General features: G+C 41.9%; 2 protein-coding genes and 1 long non-coding RNA gene across 6 annotated transcripts in view; 1 reads left to right on the top strand and 2 right to left on the bottom strand.

Annotated features, from left to right (window-relative positions):
* Nucleotides 1-48: 48 nt before the first annotated feature.
* Nucleotides 49-17,465, top strand: LOC121947774 (uncharacterized). Its single transcript, XM_088080934.1, has 8 exons — nucleotides 49-252; nucleotides 2,059-2,238; nucleotides 2,608-2,796; nucleotides 4,658-4,834; nucleotides 5,414-5,555; nucleotides 9,997-10,649; nucleotides 12,183-12,324; nucleotides 12,957-17,465. The coding sequence occupies exons 1-8, from the start codon at nucleotides 157-159 to the stop codon at nucleotides 13,661-13,663; spliced, it is 2,286 nt and encodes a 761-aa protein (XP_087937060.1). The 5' UTR covers nucleotides 49-156; the 3' UTR covers nucleotides 13,664-17,465.
* Nucleotides 3,307-15,461, bottom strand: LOC148188875 (uncharacterized). The gene is made up of 3 exons (XR_015777232.1): nucleotides 15,334-15,461; nucleotides 12,158-12,308; nucleotides 3,307-3,424 (listed from the first exon to the last, which is right to left on the bottom strand). It is a non-coding gene; the product is annotated as an uncharacterized LOC148188875 (long non-coding RNA).
* Nucleotides 17,210-22,422, bottom strand: part of drp2 (dystrophin related protein 2) — a 214,657-nt gene continuing 209,444 nt past the window's right edge. For all 4 annotated transcript variants that reach the window (XM_088080931.1, XM_088080933.1, XM_088080932.1 and 1 more), the window contains 2 exons: nucleotides 22,234-22,320; nucleotides 17,210-21,816 (listed from right to left, as the gene is read on the bottom strand). In XM_088080931.1, coding sequence (XP_087937057.1) covers nucleotides 21,797-21,816; nucleotides 22,234-22,320 — 107 coding nt within the window. In that variant the 3' untranslated portion in view covers nucleotides 17,210-21,796. The remainder of the gene's footprint in view (nucleotides 21,817-22,233; nucleotides 22,321-22,422) is intronic.

Genomic DNA, 22,422 nt, shown 5'->3' with positions numbered 1-22,422 from the left:
TGCCTAATCCTGCCATCTGTCAGAGAGCAGCTCACCAGCCAAGACTCTCTCCACTAGGCTAATTAGAAAGCCAGCGAAACACAGACCCAGTGAGGGAAAAAGGAAATCTCAGAAACACACACTTTTCTGTCTGGTACCGCTCACGGCAGAGTGACAATGGAGGAGACGTACCTGCTCAACCATCAGGGAGTCAGGAAGAAGATTCTGGCAGGAGGCTCTGGACCGCTGCCACACTTTCCACCTGGGACAAAGGTAGCAAGTCATAGTTAATATGATCACCTAAATGGCATTCAAATGAAATATGATAGGAAATTAGTCCTTGCATAATTATCATTGTGATGTAATTAATATTCCTCAGGAAAAAAATGCCTATTTTTAGCCATCAGTTGCATTGCCCACTTCAATTATACCCTGTTGAATTATTCATTAAGTGAAAATGTATTCTGTATCTGGCTCTTATACACAGAGCAAACATTTGGTCAACCAAATTGCAACATGTTTTTTGGCACTGTGTCTGTGTTTCTGTTCATCCACTGATCCGCTGGTCGCTGACTTTTTTCCCCTCCAAGTCAAATCCAGCCATATGGCACCAGGCCTGGACACGGTGACAAACATTTTCCATGACAATGCCAGCATGAATTTACCTGTGCGCCTGTATTACAGTGTATGTGTGTGTGTGTGTGTGTGTGTGTGTGTGTTTCCCTCCCCGCTGAGGTGATTCCCAGTTGCTCACACAGTTATCTTACCATTATACACAATCTGTCAAGCTATAAATAGCAAGTTACATGGAGCCAATGTAATTTTTACAGTCAGAGTGCTGGTGGAGGCTTTTGAAGTCTGTCACATACACACAAACAGATGGATCACATAATGAAGATCAGCATGTTTGTGTAACATAAGAAGTGACTGAAATATATTGCAGAATTCTGTTAAATTTAACTTTCTGAAAACAAATACATTAAACTTAAACTTAAAACATTCAGTGAATTGTCAACAGTTGTAAAAGCTGACGTAGTTTTTTCCACCTACTGTATTCTGATTAATGTCAGATATACAAATCAATTTCAAGAAGGAAAATGGAGAACATACACATATGTGCCAATACTTACATTATACATGGACTTTCTGAAAAACAGTCCCACAGAAGAGTTTTCTATACTAAAGTTATTTTTGTTTTACAGGAATACTTTCAGTTTGTGAAGAAACAGAGAATTAAAAAAACGAGAAAATTCTTGATGTATTGAAGTCACAGGGGTCCACATTTAACAGCAGCAAAATGTTATTAAAGTGTCTATTTAGAAGCTATTAAACAACTCCTGCAGTATAATCCAAGTCTCATTTATGGAGTTGTTTGCTCAGTACTTCCCAAAAAAGCTAATGTTAAAACTGAACTAAAAGTTATATTTTCCTCTGCTCTTATTAATGCCAGACTCCTTTGCCAAAAATGGTCACTTTACTTTTGTGATCACAGGAGCTGCTGGTGAGTTATTGTGTGATTGATGAATCCAAATTAACCCTTTAAAACACCAAAGCTACACAGTAACACAAACTAATGCGCCTTTTTCACTGCACAAAAAACCTGCTAACACCCGCTAACATCTCTCTTTTTAATATAACGGGAAAGGTTACAATTGGCAATCAATTGCCAAATGAAAACAAAACACTTGGGTGAAAACGCTAATTTTAGCTCCCTTACTGGTGAGATACAATGATGTGCAGTCACAAAATACCACACGTCTCTGCCTAAGCAGCACTCAACCATCAGTCCAAATTAGTGTGCACCAAGTGTGGAAGAGAGAAACTTAATAACTTAATACTTCTATGACTTAAATTCATCAAGAATTATTTTCTCAGTTTCGTCATTCACTGGAGGCACGCAAGGAGAAACTACATTTTGGGCTGTTAGTTCGAAGTAACAGCCTAATTAATATACTGTATTGGCAAACTTAACACCACAACTAGATTTTTTGTTGTTGTATTCAGATATATTTAGCTTATGAAAAGTTTAATTCTACAACATCCACTCTGATACTTCCTGTCCCCTGCCCTCTGTCCCAGCTCATTTTCCATTTCCAGACACTGCTGGATGACTTTGAACGAACAGTCATCGATGACAGTCGACTAGCTGGCAGGCCGGCTGAAATCTTTGTCGGAAAGATGTTCAAGATGGAAGTCTGGGAGACCCTGCTGACATCTATGAGGGTTGGAGAGGTGGCTGAGTTCTGGTGTGATGCCGTTGTGAGTTGAATTACAGGCGCACAAACACACCAAGACATTAGGCCACCTAAAAGAGGTCCTAATGAGTGTTCACAAGCGAGGAACGGGCGCTTTGCTCGTCATTATGATGCACATTAATCAACCTTCTGAAGGCTCCTACATGCTCAGTATTATAAACATAAACAGAGCAATCTTTCTGTGCAAATTTTAGTGGTTTCTTTCTGGAGAAAAACGTAATTTGCAAGTAAAATTGTAGCTTTTTTTTTTTATGTTTTCCTTGTCAGGCTGATTGGTGCTGGCTGGCAGCACCGCGGGGTTAGCATGATTAAGTGCTTCTATGTTATGTTGCAGACCTGTTGTTTATGTTTTGTTTATGGGATTATTTTGCAGCACACAGGCTTGTACCCCATCGTGTCCAAAGGAATGAGGCTAATCGCTCAAGGGAAGGACCCCCTGGAGGGCCAGAGACACATGTGTGGCATGGGAAACATGTTCAACTATCACTCCACTGGTTTCCCAGAGCTGGATGAGCTAATGAGAACTCCTCAACCACTTATATTCATCATGGAGCTGTTGCAGGTGAGCACAAGTGGCACAACACTGTATGTCAAACTGCGTAGCAAAAGAGGATGACAATGTAGAACAGTGAGCTGTCTTCTCATTATTAGCTTTTCTCAGATTTTAGCATCTATAAACATAAGCTGACAGTAAACAAAGACACTTTTACCTATTCATCCAACCCTCTTCTTAGAACCGAGGCACTCCTACATACTATTTTTTGAAAATTCACTGACAAAAATGACAAGTCAAGTTACTTCTTCCTGAAATATTCAGCTTTGAAATAACATATTTTCTGGAAAAAAAAAGCTTGAAACTCACCAGGTGGTCCAGTAGCAGTGGCAAATTATCATCCTCCCAGTTTCAGAGAGTTTCACATGCTGCTCTGTGCACAAGTTGACAACTCTTCAGTGGTGGAGGAGGAACTCAGATCCTTAACATAAGTGGAGGCAGCAAAACAACAATGTAAAAACAGTCACAAGTAAAAGTCCATTCAAAATAAAAGTATTACCAACAAAATGCACTCACAGAGAAAATCCCAGCAGAGCTTCACACAACTTCTACCTGAGCAGTCTAATCAGCTACAAGACTGAGAACATCTGTGAGTTGCAGAACCCTTAATCCGAGGTGTGGACTTGAGTCACATGATCTGGAATAGAGGTGCAAATTAAAAGACTTTGGACTCAACAAAATAAAATAAAAAACTTGCAACTTGACTCAGACTTTAATACCAAAGACTCACAACTTCACTTTGACTTGACCCTTTTTTCTTTTTTTACAAAAGTGTGCAACAAATACATTGATTCCCTTCAATTCATGAATCAACTCACATTAATGCTTTTCACTCCCAGGAAGTCAACACTTCCCCAAATCATCCACTTTGCTTGAACCAATCCTACAGCATTCAGTCAAGGTGCAGGAGTTTCTTTTGCATGACTGAGCACCATTTGGATATAAACGACACCAGATACTTTAGTTTGTAGAGGTATTAAATTATAAATTATATATTCTGTGTGGAGATGTTCCAATACCATTTTGTTCTCCCATAGCTAATTCTGATGCCTTTTTTATAACAGCAAACATTTTCAGGAAAACTACAGTACAGTATCAGTATGTCAAAGTTTGTCAATGAATAACATAGTCAAGCAAAAATCAACATCACTAAGTGTACACTCTACTTGGAATAAATATTCTCACCACTTAACCTTGACGTGGACTGCCCATTTCTACGTGAAAAGCCATTAATGGTTTCAGCTCTCCATCTATGCTCCCATCAAAGACACCAGACTCCACTGGGGAAAAACAGTAATTTTACCTCTCTTAACACAGGGGCTGCTAGTCTACCGCTGCCTAAATTAGTTTGTTTATGTCATTAGGTGACTCTGCATTTGAGAAAGCTAGTTTGGATTCATCAAAGTCACACAAATAACACAAACTATCTAACTGATTAAGGCAGCTTTAGATCAGAAGCTCTTGTGTTCAACAATGTTAAATGACTGTTTTTCTTAATGGAGTCTGGCTTTGAAGGGAGCAATCTACCTGGTTCAGTTCCCCATCGTAAACTGATATCGCTCGTTTTAGAGTGGGACTATTTTTTGGTGGCTTAAATACGATTTACTGCTGCCCCCATGAACAGTAGTGCATTACTTAGCTTCCATGTCGGTACTCCTGCCTGCTTCTCCAAACTGGGCATGTGCTGACTGACATGTACGCTATGTAACACACTGACTGTGGATAGGTACCTCATACACTTCAGAAGATCCAAACTATCCCTTTAACTTCTTTTCACTCCCCTTTAGCATTCACTCTCACTTCTATCAGTGGAGTTTTTTGTTGACAGTCTGGTCCTGCTGTGCTCTCCCCCTGCCCCTGCCGCTTCCAGGTGGGAGACCCCATGTCGTACCAAAGGGAGTCGTGGATGATGGATAAGGATGAGAAGCTGCAGACGGTGCCAATTCTCCACATGCAGGGCAATGCGCTGGTCAAGCAGAGACAATTCAGAGAGGCTGCCAGCAAGTACAAAGAGGCCGTCCTGCTGCTAAAAACAGTCCAGTCCAAAGTGAGTGAAGGATTAGGGGAGAAAGATGGGATGGAGGGAGAGAAATGAGTGATGTGCAGGCTTGTTAATATTGAGGGTTTCTCGTGATTATAGGTTTTTGGGACATGCAACTCTAGCTCTTTTCCAGTGGGAGACTCCTGTTTTCCTCACTGTGTCTCTGATTACAGGCGGTAGGGTGGGAGGGTTGGCAGAGAAAAGAGGAGGGAGAGCGGTGGAGAACAGTCTAAGATGAAACGGGGGAGTAAGGATGGAGCAATATTGGAGGGAGAGTTATGTATGAGATGTTCTGATAAGAGTGTAGAGGATTCTTTGTGCGAGAGAGTGATTTCTGGCAGCTTTAGACATATTCACAAGTTTGATGTTGGAGGCTTGAAGATAGTTGGCCTGTGCACAAAAAGCTTGTAAACCTCTGATTGGCAGAGATGAGGCTTCGGCGTCCCAAAGTTATGTCATGTTCGAGTCTGTGTGAAAATATTTAAACCTGCAGAATTCAAATGAATTATCAAAAAATGTGTAGGAGATGCCAACAAACACAACAGCACTGATCATGGCCTTGTTCTTCCATCTGTGCGTGTGCAGGAGATGCCGGGTGACATAGACTACATTAATTTGGGTCGAATGATCATCCCCCTGGAGCTGAACTACTGCCAGTGTATGCTGGAGCTGGAGGAGTATTATGAAGTTATAGAGCACACCACCGAACTGCTGGAGAAACACAAAGGTAAACGCCTGGTTGGACTCTGATAGATGGAATTGTTTTATGATTACTAATTAATTCTCGTTTTTGGCACTGAAACACGTCTCTACTTTACCCCTTCAGGGAGAGTTGACTGAGGGCAGTGTCACCTAGCTTCATATTCACAAAGCTGCATCAGTTTTGGGAAATATGCTTATTTCAAAGACTGATACCACTCTCATGTCTGTTGGTTAAATATTAAGCTGAATCAGGAGAAAGTCAGCATGGTTGAGCATAAAGACCCGAGGCAGGAAGAAACGGCCAGCTTGGCTCTGTCCAAATGTGGAAATTCAGATTACCAGCATTGTTAGAGCTACCATGGTTTGGACCATGAAAGCATTAAGAGAACTGGATATAGCATTGGAGGCAGGGCTCTGTTCATTCCTATGAAAGTTGCTCAGTGGCACATAAAGCCAAAAAAAGTTCAGCTGCAGCCTATAAAATTACCAGGACCAGAACTGTTTCTGCACTCTGGTTCATAGAGCAGGCCCACTGAAGACTTCACCTGCCGAGCCGGCTACTTCTAGTTCAACGCTAACCTGAATAAGGATAAAATGATTTAATCCTGCAGCTCTTCTAGACTTTCCAGATGTTATTGGACCAAATAGATCAATTTCTGATGGTAGGTGAGTCATTTTCAACGTTTTTCTGAGGGCCAGAGGGCCTTGAAGTTAATAAGACAGGCCAAACTGTGGAATTACAACCTCCAGGTACATCATGTGATGACACTGAGCCCAAAAAGACATTTTAGGCAATTTCCCCTCGGGGATCAATAAAGTATTTCTGATTCTGATTTTCAAATGACCTACATTGAGACTTTTCTAAATCAGCAGATCATTTTTTTCGAGGTACATCAACTTCCTAATATTAACACTTAAATAGCCCTAATTTGAATCGTCAGGTCCTGAAAGTTGTAAAATTCACGAATAGCCAAATCTGTAAATATATTTTTCATTCATTGTTCATGTTAGTGAACCTGAGAGCCAGCAGTTTATTTACTTTTTAACTTCATGTGCCACTGAATAGGAACAAACGGGGCTCCGCCTTTAACACTGTATCCAGTTCTTGTTATACATCCATGATCGTACCTGGATCTGACTATGAGCCTAAAGACACTAAAGACAGGTCGTGGTGAAACTGACTTCTCAGTCACCAAGTTTTAAAGCAGACTCTTTTGTATTGTATATTTTCTTCTAAATGGGACCATAATTTACAAATGATTGCGACCATAAGTTCATTAGGAAAAATGACTAAAGTAATAAATTACGTGAGATGTCGGGTCATTTTCTCTTTGACAAAACAATCGGACTTCTTTTTGAAACCAATGGAGACGCCCCTTTCTGCCCATAAGAAAAATGTAGGTTTGAGGCATTTCCACATTGCCTTTACTTTCCAGACCCAGAGGCTACGTTCACGTCTTTTATACACTCTCTGGCTTGTAGAATATTTTCTTTAACCTTTTGTCGGAGCCTGGTTAGTCAAGTCCCTCTGTCTTTCACTCCCAATGCTAAAACATGTCATTATTATATAACATCATTATCTTTTTTTTTACAGACAAACACAAGAATTGTAACAACTGTTTTCTTAACTCAGCAAAAAAAAAAAAAAGTATTTCACAAAATGTCAAACTATTTTTGTAATCACATACGTGAAAAGCTGCTCAGTGGTGAGTAAAATGAGAGCCTGCACTGAGTTACTTCCATTTCGGGATATGAGACAAACAATCATTTCAAACTATTGTAAAATCTGACAGGTCGGGGTCTGGTGCCTGGGCTGGCTTTATTGCGCTGGCTGTTGTATGTTGCAGCTGTGTACTCAATGAGAGAGTGTGTGTAGGAGAGCTGAGGTTGACATCACAAAGGGTTTTATAGTTGGAGCAGCCCTGGGCATTGTACTGTCATACCCATGGCTACTCATATAATCCTGGAGGAGCTCACACGCTGGCAGTCTCCACTTCAAAGCCTTATGAATTATGCCCCTCACCCAGAGACAGGATCCACAGAGGCAGCTTTTATTTTGCTCTCTGTCCCTCAGCCCGGATTCCCAGTTTTATATTCGTCTTTGTGTGGCAGGAGGAGATGTGCGGTTGTGAATGTGCATGGTTGTGTTATGTTTGTGCTCGAGCTCGTGTGGGAGCAGGAGGTTTGGGAATGCACATGAGAGTGTAGCAGTATTGTGGGATTGATGGGCAGGAGATTGTGAGCTCCACTGGCCCAGCACGAGCTGTTGTAACAAAACTGCTCTTCAGATTGGGTTTATAAAAATGATCCACACCAGCATCACTCCTCCTTTCTCTGCTTCTTCTTTTCCATGTATTTAGTTTCCATTTTCTGACCGTTTTATATCTCTATACCCTTAGTTTCTCCTCTTCCTCTCCCTCTTAATTGTCTCCCTTTCCTTGGTGTTGTTCCCCCCGTCGTCAAAATCATATTGTCTGTGTGGTGATAAATCTGCCACTCTGCTGCTGTTTCATCCCTTCAGCCCAGTTGTTCTTTAGAAAAGCACCCAATGGCAGCTCACTGCAGTTTCTCAGCTTCTGCCAGAGGCAACAAAGAAATCTGTTTAAATGTTGGCTGAATGAAGAGTTAGCGTAGAGGGAAATTAAATGCAGAGGAACAGAAAAAAACTGAAGAATCAGTAGGTCTCTAACTGAGCACAGGAGTCTATTCTGCTGAAACAGAGGAATCACAATGTATGTGTGTGTGCATGTTCATGTGTTTTAGAAGAAGAGTGCGACATTTTGGGGAAAGATTGTTATTTTCTGGCCAAAAAATTCCATGAAAAGATTTATTCTTATCTTATATCTCCGTGTTAACTACAAGTGCCGTTTAGCATTAGCTGCAGCCACGAACATGCATGTATCCACGCACTGTTTCTTTTTGCCAAATTGCATGAACAGTTAATTAGCTATCCTTTGGCTCATGATCAAAGGAATGAAATCTTGGGAAAATCTGTTTCCCAAGTTATATGTTTTTTTGCAATAGGCTACTGCAACACACAAATACACACACACACACACACACGCACACACTTGACCTCCATGCCAAATTTCAGTCTTCTAGTGCAGACACTGTGGCCCCTAAAGGGTTGGGAAATTTTGATGGACCAGTTGAGTAGAGCTGCTGGTAGCAGCCAGTGATAGGGTTACCATGGTCATGGAAACCTGGAAAAGTCATTTCACTTTTTTGTCCTCCAGACCTGGGAAAAATGGAATTAGTAAAATCCATAAACGTTTTGGAGAAGTTATGGATTTTGTGTGTAATGTAATGTATTGTCCATTTTCATGGACAGATTTGCATGCCATGTAACATAACAGCACATTTTTCTGCAGCTGTTGACACAGCGTAGTTCAGATATGCACTGATGTGTGACAATATTTTGTTTGTTTGGCATCATTTATTTTTCTACATTTTCATCCTGCATTCAATCTCTGATTTAAAATGTAGGGTTATAAAACCAAAGTCTCATATCTATCTGTGCCCCACAACTACTCTTAAGTTGTACTACATTTTTGAGATGGAGCAATTTTTCATGTTATACATTGAAAATGGTCATGGGAATTTTATTATGGGTCCTTAAAAGTCAGGGAAAAGTTTTACATTTGTTTTTCATGAAAATGTGTGGGAAGCCTAAAATAAATAAATAAATAAAATAACAATAATAATAACAATAATAAAAATAATAAGGCTACATCTAGCAGTGAATTATCTTAGCTTAGCACAGACTGGTAACTTGAAAACAGCTTGTCTGGCTCACTCCAAAATCCATCTCTATAGCTCACTAACATGCTGTTTCTTCTTTGTTTCATCTGTACAAAAACCAAAGTGTAAAAATGTCAATTTGCTGCTTTATGTATGGGAGTTATGTGCCGCACTATTTCTTGGCCAGGCACAGATGCCGCCCATAAAATGGCAAAGTGTTGTTTTGTAACCTTCTTTCTAACAAATTAAACAACAAGATATAATGTGTTAATTAGTAAGCTGTAGAGTTGGATTTTGTTATTGTTGGGTAAAGCCAGGCTGCTGTTTCCAGTGCGAAGCCAAGCTAACTGCCTGCTGGATGTAGCTTTATATTTAACACACAGACATGAGAGCTTTATATTTAACACACAGACATGAGAGTGGTATTAATTATCATCTATCACGAAAAAGCCTGTATTTCAAAATTTCAATTTTTACAACATAATACAAAATGCTTTAGTGAGGAATAAAGATATATGCATTTTTGGTGTATTAGTTATTTTTCAAACACAGGACTGGTTATAAATACACACACTGACAGCACACACACCTACACACTGTCCCAAATACAGACAAATCGCCACCTCAGCCTCAGCACACAGAGCGGGTTTATTATTCAATATTTCAAGGTTCGACACTAATAACTCTGTTTTTATTCATGCTTTTCTTATTTTTGTGTTTCTCAGACTGTGTGAAGGGCTACTACAAGAGAGCCAAGGCCCACGCTGCCGTGTGGAATGAAAAGGAAGCTCGGAGAGACTACAACATGGTGGCCAACCTAGACGTCACTCTGGCCGGCCTAGTCAACAGAGAGCTGAGGACCCTGTCAGAGAACATGAAGGAGAAGTATTGGGAGGAGAAGGAGCAATACTGGAACATGCTGGAGAAAAAGGAGAACAAAGATGAGGAGGTGAAGAAGGAGGAGGAGGAGGAGGAGGAGGAGGAGGAGGAGGAGGAGGAAGAGGAGGAGGATGAAGACAAAGGAAAACAAGAGGACAGTGAAAGTGTGACCACAGAGAGTAAAGATGAAGTGGAGCAGGAAAAAGGTCAAGAAGAAGAAGAATCTCTTTCCAGTGTTTGCGCCGAAGCCCATAAAGAGGAACCTGGGGGAAATAAAGTCACACAAACCGAGGGAACAAATAACGAAGAGGAAGCGGGCTCTTCTGACATCAATCCAGACGCTGCCAATAAAGCAGAGGGAAAGGACTGGCAGCAGATGTTGCGCCTGGTCATGTTTCTGCAGAACGAAGGAAACTTCCTCATGAAAGAAAACCACTTTGAGGAGGCTTCTGAGAAGTTCAAGGAGGCCTCAGGATACGTGGACTTCCTTCAGAGTACGGTTAGTGTCACTGACAATGTGCCGAAGATGTGTTAAAGCACGCACACGAGTAAGGGCAGATAATGACACAATAGCCCCCCTGGGCACAGATATGCAAAAGGCCCCACTACCTGTCCTACACGGGAGCAAGACACACGGACTTTGTGCTGGTTCTGCTTCTTTTTTTTTTTGTTGTTTTGTGTTTTTTTTGGTATTTATTATGTCTCTTTTATTGGATTTATGTCTGTGGAAATTTGGTGTGGGGTCACTTTGTCTCTTACTAATTGTTTTCAGCATCTTAGTTGTTGTTTTGTGTCTCTTTGTTGTTGTACTGTGTCCCTTTGTGGTCGTTTTGTTCTTTTTTTTAGTTATTTTGTGTCTCATTGTAGTTTTGTTTCTCTTTGGAGCTGTTTTATGTCTCTTTATTTTTGTTTTATGTCTCTTTTTAGTCATTTTGTGTTGCTTTGTGATTGTCTGTATTTGTAATTATTATTTTGTGTCTTTTTGTAGTGGTTTTATAAGTCTGTAGTTATTTTGTTTCTTTGCTGTCGTTTCTTACCTCTACGTGGCTGTTTTATTTCCCTTTGTGGTGTTTTTGTATCAATGGTTATTTTGTGTCTATTTGTAGTTATTTTGTGTATTTTTGTTGTCATTTGTGTTTAATTGTGGTTGTTTTGTGCCTCTTTTTTCCATTTTATCTCTCTTTGTGGTTGTATTGTGTCTCTTTGTGGTTGTTTCGGTTTTTGTTTTAGTATTTGTGTCTAGTTACGGTCGTCCAATGTCTGTGTTTTCTTTGTAGTTGTTTTTGCCCTTACAATAGTCATGTCTGTTTTCTGTTCCTTTGTGGTCATTTTGAGTCTCTTCTTGGTCAGTAGGTGTTAATTTGGGTCACATTTTGCAGGTGGAAGCCCAAGGGGGCCCCTGTGGACCCATTCAGTATCCATCCACGCACACAAGTAATAATGATGTATTTTTCTGGAAAATGTAAAATTAAACCTCGTATGACGACAGTGATTATCCAGGTGAATGTGACGATTGATGCAGAGCAGATTAACAGACCACTCCACTCAGCGTGATGAATGGATCGAATGTGCCAGAAAGTACTCTCACAAAAGGATTGTGGCGCACAAACTATAATCATCTGTCATTGTTTCTTTTTTTTTTTACTGAAGAGCAGCTGTGGCATTGTAGGTAGCGAAGTGAAGAGCAGAGAAAAGAGCGCTAAATATAACAGCACAGATATCAGTGTGACAGCACTCGCCCGAGCTTTTCTCCTCTCCCTCACTCCTGCAACACCTCGCTGTCTAACTCCCTCACGCCTTTTACACACATCAAACTCCCTTTTCTTATCCACCCACCTTCTTCCATCTTCATTTCTCCTCCTGTTCTTGCAACCCTTTACCTCATATCGCTGTCCTTTTCTTCATCACGCATTACAGTTTCATCTCTTTCCTGTTGTCACACTTTTTGTTTCATCTTTTCAACATTTTCTCTGCCATCTGTCACCACCACCATCACCTCCTACCCACCTTGATCTCTCCGTGTACTCTGCAGGTGGATCGACAGGGCGAGGACTGGGAGTCGCTGGAGAAGGTGCGTCTTCCGCTAACTCTCAACCAGAGCCAGTGCAAGCTGGAGCTCAAACAATACCAGCAAGTGGTGGAGCTCAACAACAAGCTGCTGAAGAAGCATAAAGGTAAAACGTGTTAGTGTGAAGATGAGAGTTTGAGGCAGAAGAGGACACAAAAAGATGCATTTTGATGTAGAAATAGGTACATGAGTATATATAAACACGCTCATTTTTTTCCCCCTTACACACCTTCATTTTTGAGCTTAAAAATATCAAGATCTGTTGCTTATACAAATGCCTGGCCCTCAGCAAACGCCTGCCGTCTCACTGCAAGAGTCCTTGATCTCTCTGTTTACCAGGGAAAGAAGAAACCAAACATTCACAACCGCATTGCTGAGTCTCTTCTTTCGTTCCCCCGGCTCCCACCCATGGACATCACAGTCAAAAATGAATTCATTGTTTTCTTTTTGTTTCTGCCTTGACTGAATTATTTATAGTTGAGGCTGATGTGAAATGGTTGTTCTTATGCTTTCCCTTCATTTACTTCTCTCCAACTTTCGCCTTCTACTTTGTCTGTCTCCTGTCTCACTGCTGGGGTTCACTGCAGTTGTTTCATCCTCCCTCCAGTAGTTTATATCAGCCTATAACTTTTTACCGCTTTCCAGTTTTAGTCTTGCTGACCTCCTGTGTCTTCTCTTTCGTCTCATACCTCATGTGGTCTTTACATGTCAACAATTATACTGTATTTTTTCCCGTAGGTAACTTTAAAGCAGTGTACCAGCGAGCACGAGCACACGCTGCTTTGTGCAACGAAGATGAAGCGCGGAGGGACTTTGCCATGGTGGAGAAATTAGACCCAAAGTTCAAACCGTTTGTCCGTCAGGAACTGAGAAAACTGGCTGCAAGCGTGCGCTCCAAGCACGCCCGCCAGAACAAGACTTACTGGGAAACAACACAGGAGAAGTGGGGGCCTGGTGGGAGCAAGGCAAAGAGTGCGGCAACAAAAAAGTCTGTCAAATGTGCAAAGAAGGAAAAAACTGAAGCAGATAAGAAGACGCAAGACAGTGAAGGAGAAGACAAGGAAAGCTCAGAGAAACCCGCCCCTGCTGAGACGCAGGGAGCGGCTGACGCAGGAACAGAGAAAGATCCAGATGTGAAAGCAGAACAGCGTAATAAAGAGTTAGAGAGTGGGAGCGCGGGTGGAGAGGGGTTAGATAATGAAAATATAGAGAGTGTCGTGGTTCATGAAGACGGGCAGGGTGCACCAGATAATCGAGCGACAGATAGAGATAGCGATCCCGCGCCCACCAGCACAGGCAAAGATAATGTAGTGAGCAAGAGATCAGGGAGGGATAAGGGCGGCAAGAAGGTCAAATGCCAATCAAGTGCGGCACGGGGCCCGAGCAAAACAAGCAAAGGGAACAAAGCCACCTGTGATAAGACAGGAAACGGTGGCACTCAATAAGAATAGAGCAGTGGACAGGGGCAGCTGAGGGCCGAGAGACAAATAGACCTCAAAAGGAGAGTTCAGATCTTCGGAAGTGGGGATGTATGAGGTACTTATGTGTGGCAGCAGATGTAAGTCGGTACGCCCCAAAGCAAAATGCCGTGGACGGGGGCAGGTGCAAAATGAATTTAAGCCACTTTTAAAAAAAATAAAAATCAATATCAGTTGAAGTGTACACTATATTTAAAATATTTTCACCTCTTGAACTTAGAGCAGATAGGCAGTATCAACGGGGAAGCAGTTAATGGCTTCAGTCCCAATCTATGCTCTGACTAAGCCACCAGACTTTGATTGGAAAAACAGTATTTTAAGCGCACTCAGCACAGGAGCTGTTGGTCTACAGCTGCCTCGATCAATTAGTTTGTTTCTGTCATTGTGTGACTTAATTCAAACTAATCCCTCTAAACACCCAAATCACACATTAACATAAACAAACCAACTGATTGAGGCAGCTGTAGACCAGCATTTCCTGTGTTAAGCTGCGGACTTATCTTTAGTTAGTTATCAACAGTAGATGTCAGCTGGTACGCCCCCAGTTAGGAGGAGCAGGCAGGATTATCACCGGGGAAGCTAAGCAATGTACTGCTGTGGAGTGGGCAGCACAACTGTATGGTTTATTATTTTATCATTTTTATTTAATTTTTTAAAATTTTATTTTAGTATTTTTGCCATTTTACCGTACTGTAAGACAGCGATTTCCGACAGGGAACTAAAGCCATTATATCGCTCTCTTCAAGGCCAGACTCCATTGAGAAAAACAGTAATTTTACATCGCTGAACATAAGAGCTGCTGGTCTGCTGCTGACTCGATCAGTTAGTTTGTTCGTGTTATTGTGTGACTTTGGCTTTTAAAATGGTAAGTTCAGATTCACCAAAGCAACACATTAACACGAAAACTAATTGTTGATGCAGTGGTAGACCGCCTGCTTCGGTGAGCTAAATTTACTGTTTTTCTCAAAGGAGTTTGGTGGCTTTAACAAGAGTATAGATGGGAAACTGAACTGTCAACAGCTTCGCTCGTGGAACAGGCAGTCTGCAGCAAAGTAAAGCTGCAAAAATTTTTCTCAATATAACATATTCATGATTTTTCTAAAAATCAAAGTAAACTCATCCATTAGTAACCCCTCTCAGTCATCCATTACAATGCACTTGAATTGTGTGGCAGTGTATTTTTCTGCAGAGACTCTGCCCTCTGCCTAAATTGAATTTTTTTTCTTATTTTCCGTCTTCTAGACATTTATAGATGTGAGTACCTCCACAGTGATCAAGTTAAGTCGGTCTTTATAAAAAAAGGTAGCATCCACATTGCCAGACTGTAAGCAGCAGCCACCCAACAGACACAGAACAGGGGAAAAATGCAAAAATAGCAAGACCAAATGAGATTGAATCTAAGGTTGCTTTTTACTTTCACCATGCTGGCTCGCATGTTTACAAACAGCAACTGTCAATCCTGCAGAGTGTACCTTTAACTGATATTGATTTTTTTAGGTGGCTGCTGTCAGGACAAACACAACCATGGGCTCTTGATTTTATTATTTGGGCTAACACTCATCCACAGCTCCCATGGCACGGCTGTCTGTACTTATTTTATTCAGTTGTTAGACTAAGTGTAAGAGATGTAGGCCTACCTGTTGCCATGGTGTCCCTGCACTCTCAGACAGCTGCCAATCACCTCCATTTATTGTTTATTTATAGAAATTTAACATGCAAACAACAAGTTGAAACAAGAACTTGGTCGGGAGAAAGAGGAATCTCCTCGCTGCACTTCCTCCTCCGCTCACATCCACACCTGGTCTGGATTAACCCCTAATTACCTCGCCACGCCCCCTTAACGCAAGCTCTACACCAGGTAAGCCCAACCCACTTATCCTGACAGCCAATAGGGACAATGTGCCGTGACACTACAGAGGGAGCACATAGATATCACTCTGGTGTTAACTCCTGCGGGCCCCGCTGCGTGCGCAGCTCCGGCAGTCCGGACTCTTGTGGATCAGATGCAAGGCTCCTATTTTTGCGGACGTCGGAGCATTTCGCATAAATTCAGCCGAATCAAACAGAGCAGACAGGAAGTCAGAGAGCCCAAGCCCCCAGGAAGTGCGCCAGGCGTTGATGCAAAATTTACATAGCAGAGGAGAGTGAAATTACATGTTTGAGTCGGCCACGTGACGCACACTGGCCCTGACAGACTTTTCCACTTTGACTAGCATGGAGAGAGAGACATCTGTAAATCAGTAAATATTACCATGGCAAATAAAACCATGGATCTATGAGGTCAAAACCCCGCAAAACATCACATATACTTGTCTAGATGTAAACCATCCGGGTTCATATCATTTGGAAAGTCTAAAAGAGCAGCAAGTTTAAATTTATTAGACCGCCATACAAACTAGCCGAGGCGCTCATCTGGAAGTCGGTTGCTCTCAGCCGTGTTCGGCTCTGGTTGGATTTATAATAGATCCATGGGTTCGGCCCCCGTTAATCTCTACTATGCGTGCTCTATTGGCCAGTGGATCTGGGTAATTTACACATTTATAATACATTCATGTTTTTGCCGGGCCCTTTGTGCCACTGAGCAGCTCTTATAGAAATGAACGAGGCCCCGCCCCCATGGCTGTATCAGACTTCGCTATAATACATCCACGAGATAGCCACACAATATTAAAATATCTGGTTAATTTTTTAGAATAAAATGCTCCGCGTTTACGTCTAAACGTATTTCACTTAACTACATCAACAAAACGTAACAATGAGCGGATCCAGGCCTGGAGTCAACAGCTCAGAGGTTTCCAGAGATCATTACTGACAACACTGATGAGGAGAAGCTAATTATGGAGGTGAAAAACCTCAAAATTATCCTTTTTATGAGGACAACCATAGAGAGGAAATGGCATGGAACAATAATCGGGAGTTATGGAGTTGTTACTTCTTCTGTACTGATATAATACGCATGAATCTGTAATTACCGCGGGAACTCCTCGCCCCAATTATATATTCATGGGAGCATAATCATGTGTGCTTTGCATGTGACTTTGTTTTTTTTCTTCAATCGGAAGAAGGTCCAATAGCAGCTAGCTATTACTATAATACGTATGTCAATAAATCGATTCTCCCCTGGTGCTTGTATACTGGAGGAAGGACAGTAGTCCAATTAAATTGCCTAATTGAGCTTTAACTGTAGCTCGATTTAACTGTGCATGTAACCGTACTGACTGACTATGGATAAGAACCTCATACAAGCCCACTTTAATAGATCCAAACTATCCCTTTAAACTAGCAGCACTATGGGTGCAGAAAGCGAAACAGCAGGAGAGACAAGTGATAAACAGCCCAGCCTCAAATCTCAATAGGAAATATTGATTCTGCCACATACAACTCCAAATATAAACACAGGGAGTAAAAATAATATAAACAGCCCATATTTGGCACCATTCTGAGCTAAGTTTCATTATTCAGTTCTCAAAGGGATAACTGCAGGCACATGAAAAAGCACAGTTGGACAAGGAGTTTGCCAAATACAAAGTTTTTATTTCTGTACACAAAGAGTAGAAAGCAGCCAGTAACCCACTTGTTATTACAGTAAAAAGCCTTTCTTCAGAAAACTTTTTATACAGATTAAAAACTCCAGAGAAAAGACAGCAAGAAGTGTTTGAGTGCTAGACAATAACATCAAACCAAAAACCATTAAACAATAAACATTTAAATGATTAATGAGGTATATTAATGGTGATTTAAGAAAATAAAAACCTCAGTTCACCAGAAAGGTATGAGTGTGTGTTTATATACTGTATGTGTTAGTGTTTTCAACACCTTGTTTGAGGTTAGGTGATTCACTGCCCTGGTATGTGAGAGATGACATACAAGCTTAGATGCATGATAGTAAACATGTAGGTTGAGCACGGAGGCGGGGGTGTAATGATTGTTGACGTGTTGGCTGGCTACATGCAGTAACAGAAGTCTGGAGAGAGATAGCAGCAGCGTCCGCTCTGGGCTGACTCTCGTCTCTGGTGGAGAGCCTCGTTCTTCAATCACAGTCACGCCACAGGGAGCAGGGTGTATTTCAGCATGTGTGTGGGGAATATAGGGAGCCACTACCAGTATAGAGATGTGTACATGGATCAGATGATCGCACAGTCGGAGAGAGATGACTGCTGCGGCTGGATGACCATCAAAGTCAATTTAGATGTGGGTGTCAAACAGCAGCAGTGTAACATGAGGGGATAAACTGTATATGATAATACACTCTGTCATGGACGAAAGCCCTGAGAGGCAAGCTGCCTGCCACCAGTGGTCGTATTTTTTTTCTTACACAGTATAGAGGAGGCAGACTGAAATAAACACACTGGGTGGTTACATGAATATGGAAGCCTTAAGGTGCAAGCAAGATTTTTTTTTCTGCTTTAATTTTTCTTTTTTTTTCATCTGTGAAAACAGGTGACAAATGTATTTTTTACATTTCTTTTTTATCTGTAAAAAAATATTTGGCACGATCAAGTTTTCAAAACCACAGAGCAAATTTTAATTTTTCATCCGTAAAAAGAGGTAAAAAGAATAATTTTTGTTATTTTTTTTCATCTGTGAAAACAGGTGAAAAATATTTTATTTTCCAGAATAATGTTTGTAATTTTTTTTCAGCTGTGAAAACAAGTGAAAAGTATTTTATTATTTTGAGTTCTTTTTCCATCTGTGAAAAAAGGCGCAATTTTTTTATTTGTAAAACAACCCACCTATAAGGGGTAAAGTGTCCCCATTACTATGATTAACATTACAGTAAAATTACATTAGCTTAGCAGTCAACTTAAACCTAAGCTGGCTGCTAGTTAGCTGTGAACAATTTTTTTTTCTTTTTTTTTTCCGCTAACTGGTGGGCTTACGGCTCATGTCAGTAGGCCTAAAAATTTCATCCACGAAGCACAAATTAAGTGCATGATATATAAAGAAACATACCGCATTTTATTATCCTCGATGCCTTTAATGCGAGCCATTCGCTGCTGACAGTCATGCCTGGAGCTAAAGGCACCGTCCCTCCTTGAAGGGAGAGAGCACAGCGAGTCTCCCAACAGCCCACGAAGTGGTGAGATCTGTGCGAGGGGCTAATAGCAGATTATCATCGATTACAATACAATTCTAGCTGCAAGAAAGACAAAACAGTAATGTTACATAATTTGCTAACACACAATAGAGTATATTGAGGAATTAAAACTCACCTGGAGGAAAACATGAATGCTTTTCATCCTATTTAGTGCATATTTATGGCCAAATTAATATAACAACAACAAACACTTACAAAATGATTCTGAACAAAAAAGAAAAAAAAATCACCTGTTTTCAAAGATAGGAAGAGGATTGGAAAAATAAAAAAAAAAATTACCTGTTTTTGCAAATGGAAAAAAAACTGATCACCAGGAAAAAACAATTCTCTCTTGCCTCTCAGGGCTTCCATACTCATGTAACCACCAACTGGATTTATTACAGTCTGCCTCCTCTATACTGTCTTAAAATAAACATGACTAACGACGACAGGCAGTCCTGTGGGGAGTTACTCCTCTTCTTCTTTTCACATGCTGTCGTTGCATCATTTTGTATATGGAGATAAAAGTGTGATCATCAATGCATAATGAGATGTGTGAACACCAATAAATTAATGTCCATGAATAAACATGACTTGTTGTGGCTTCTCCTTGTTTTTTCTCACTCACGAGCCGAGCTCTTTGTTCTGACTTGTGATTGCCTCACCAGAAACACACTCTTAAGTGAAGCCAGTGTGGATCCAACAGATGATAATGACTACCTTCAGCAGCTAAACAGCAACAGGCTTCAGGGGAGGTGAAAGTGGAGGAGATGAGATGGGGCGCTCTCTCTTGCTTCCCTTAAGGCTATTAGCATTTGTATTATGAACGGCACGTCACCTTTCCAACTTGCAAACCTTTGGAACTGCATCCTTGGGGACAGTTCCCTAGCAACAGTATCAAAACTAACAGGCAGCGAGCGCAGAGGAGGACGGTGTCAAAATGTGAGCGCTGGGTGCCTGGAGGGGGGAGCCCGTAATGAATGCAGCACATGGGTTTCAAACTTGCGTGTGAGGTCAGAGTGCCGTTTTAAGGTTCAAGATGAATTCCTAACCGGGTATATTCGCGTTTTCTGTGAGAACGAGGCGCTGCAATTTACTGAGAAACACAAAGAGCCACAGCTTACTTTTTTTCAGGCATCTTCTTGTCCTGCTTCTGGAGATTTCGCTGTGGCAGGCACATCAAAGTGGATCTCTCCCACCAGCCCTCGAGCAATAACTGGATTGGGGTTTTTTATCCACCTTTTCTCTCTTGTTTGTCAGATCTGTAGTCGCTCCAAGCACCCCCTGCATCAGGGGTTCACCCATAAAAGCCCTATTTAACTGGTTGCAACGTATATGGATGTACATGCACCATGAGCCGCACTTTTCCATTCTTCCTGTTAGCCCACAGTAATCGCATAAAAGACCGATGCACGAACATACACCCTGATGCAACCTCCTTCCCTGAATATAAAAAAAGAAGTCCATAAAGACCAACTCTTATTTTATATGGATTCAGTTTGGTTTTAAGGCATTCACTGACTGTGCTATGTGTAGACCAGAACGCTCCCTACGACCCTGACACGATGAGGGCAAAGCCATTTCAACCACTCATCTTTGTAAATCTAAAAGCAATTAAGTACACATTAGTGCTGGAAAATGAGGCATGTAGAATCAATAGCTGCTGTTCTTTTCACATCTACATGGCGAAGAGGGATTATTAAGGATGATGTCAGCGCAGGACCGCGTAATATGGTGGTGTTGCCCCCCTGAAGTGTCGATTGGCCGAGCAGAGAAAGAAAGAGAACTTCAGCCTTGCAGCACTATCGCCCAGAGCTGTTTCCTTCTCTTTCTGCGCACACAGCAGGAGAACGCTAAGATCCCAGAGCGGGCGCCTGCATGCTGATATTTATCGGCAGACATTTCCTCAACAAAACCCAATTTCAGCTACAATACAAATTGGCTCAAAACGGAGAGCGCGTCTGAACCCCGCAAGCCAAAGAGATGAAATGGATCTCCATTTTTTTATATCTGTTTTTTTTAGTGATGCAGCATGGCATGTTATTGATCATGCAGGGAGTCATTTGTGCACAATGAGGGAAGGCTGCATTGTAAATAGGGAGTGTAGATGTAGCAGCATATGTGTGTGTGTGTGTGTGTGTGTGTGCGCGTGTGTGTGTATGCGGTGAGTGCGCGTGGTTCTGTATGAGCATAAAGGGCTCGCTTAGGAGAAGCGAGCAATGAGAGCAACAAGCAGTTTGAGAGGATTAGAGGAACACAGTGTGTGCATACAGAGGCGCTGTGCTAGCGGGCACTTTGGCTGTCTTAAATAAATCATGGATTTAACTGATGATGTGTCATTCTCACAAAGTAAATAAGCTCGTTGTGGGTGCTGTCAACCCCCTGACAATCTGCACCACAGCCACATGAAATGCAGTCAGCCCAGCCCTGATCTAGTTTACTCTACTCGCAAGCTTTAGCACACCACCTCCCTTCAAAAAACAAAAATAACAACCATGATAACACATTCAAGGACGGAAAAAAAAGAAACACAGGCGTTACAGGCTTTCTGACAAAACAAAGGGATTTTCTTCATATTCCTTTTTGCATTTTTTTTAAAAGTTCTCCTCATCGAAGGTCCAATTTGTGCTGTGGACATATAAAGCTTCACTCCTCTGAACGACTACACGAATACTGGTGAGCACAGTGTCTTGGCTGAGCACGTTCCTTTTACTTTTAGTCTCTCCCTGACCTGCTGCTAACGTTAGTTTCCTTTGGCTCGTTAACACGGTGTCAGGCTGCGCCTCTGAAGTTAAGCTGCGCAGCCCGGCCAAACGGACATCAGTGTGAGCCTTTAGTGGTTTGCATGAAAAAGGCTTTTAGTGCACAGATTCCAGTGGAGGGTTAGCTCTGGGTATCATAGCCGCTGCAGTGGTCACAGGGGCCTGGTGTACTGTGGCCTGACCTCAGCCGTGTGGAGCTCCTCCCTCTGCCATCAGGCGTCCTCTCAGGCTCTCACTCTGCTCCTCCAGGCCCACGTGGGGTTAGATGTGTGAGGTGGTGCCTGAAATTAGGAAACAGAAGAAGGGTAAAAAAAAAAAAAAGAAAAAGCTTTTACAACTTTAGAAACGCGTGCACAAGGCTGAGAAAATGTTCTTGCTTATAACCGAGGAGGCTATAATTATGATAATCCCTTTCTTTGTTCAAGTTACAGGCTTTGGACTGCCCAGCAAATTGCGTTTTAAATGCGACGGGACAGTTTGCAAAGTGTGCGACAGTGACGCTCCCTTTCTCTCTCTGTGTGCTGCTGTCTCTCTTTATCTTACTCCTCCTCCCTGCCATTTAATCTCACAGGCCCTCCCCCCGACTATCGACCCACAGCAGTACATATTTGCTCTCCTCTCCATCTCTCCCTCTCCCCAGAGTGATGGAGGAGCAAAGAGTCTGTCTCTAAAGCGTGGGCTGCTACAGCAGGACTCACCCGGTTCTGAAGGGAAGACGTTTCTCAGCTGCTCGATGACCTCCTGGAGCTGCAGCACTGTATCCTGCTCGTGCTCCATATCATCTCCTTAACACATGCAGAAAGAAGGTTACACCTCTAGGAATGGTTAGGTGGCAGAAGGGGAGGGGAGGATGCATGGTTTTAAATTCAACGTGCGTGCATGTGTCA

Source organism: Plectropomus leopardus, chromosome 8, assembly GCF_026936395.1.
Source record: "Plectropomus leopardus strain MGB_pleo_1.0 chromosome 8, ASM2693639v1, whole genome shotgun sequence".
NCBI lineage: Eukaryota > Metazoa > Chordata > Actinopteri > Perciformes > Serranidae > Plectropomus > Plectropomus leopardus.
This window is presented reverse-complemented; position numbering and strand designations above follow the sequence as displayed.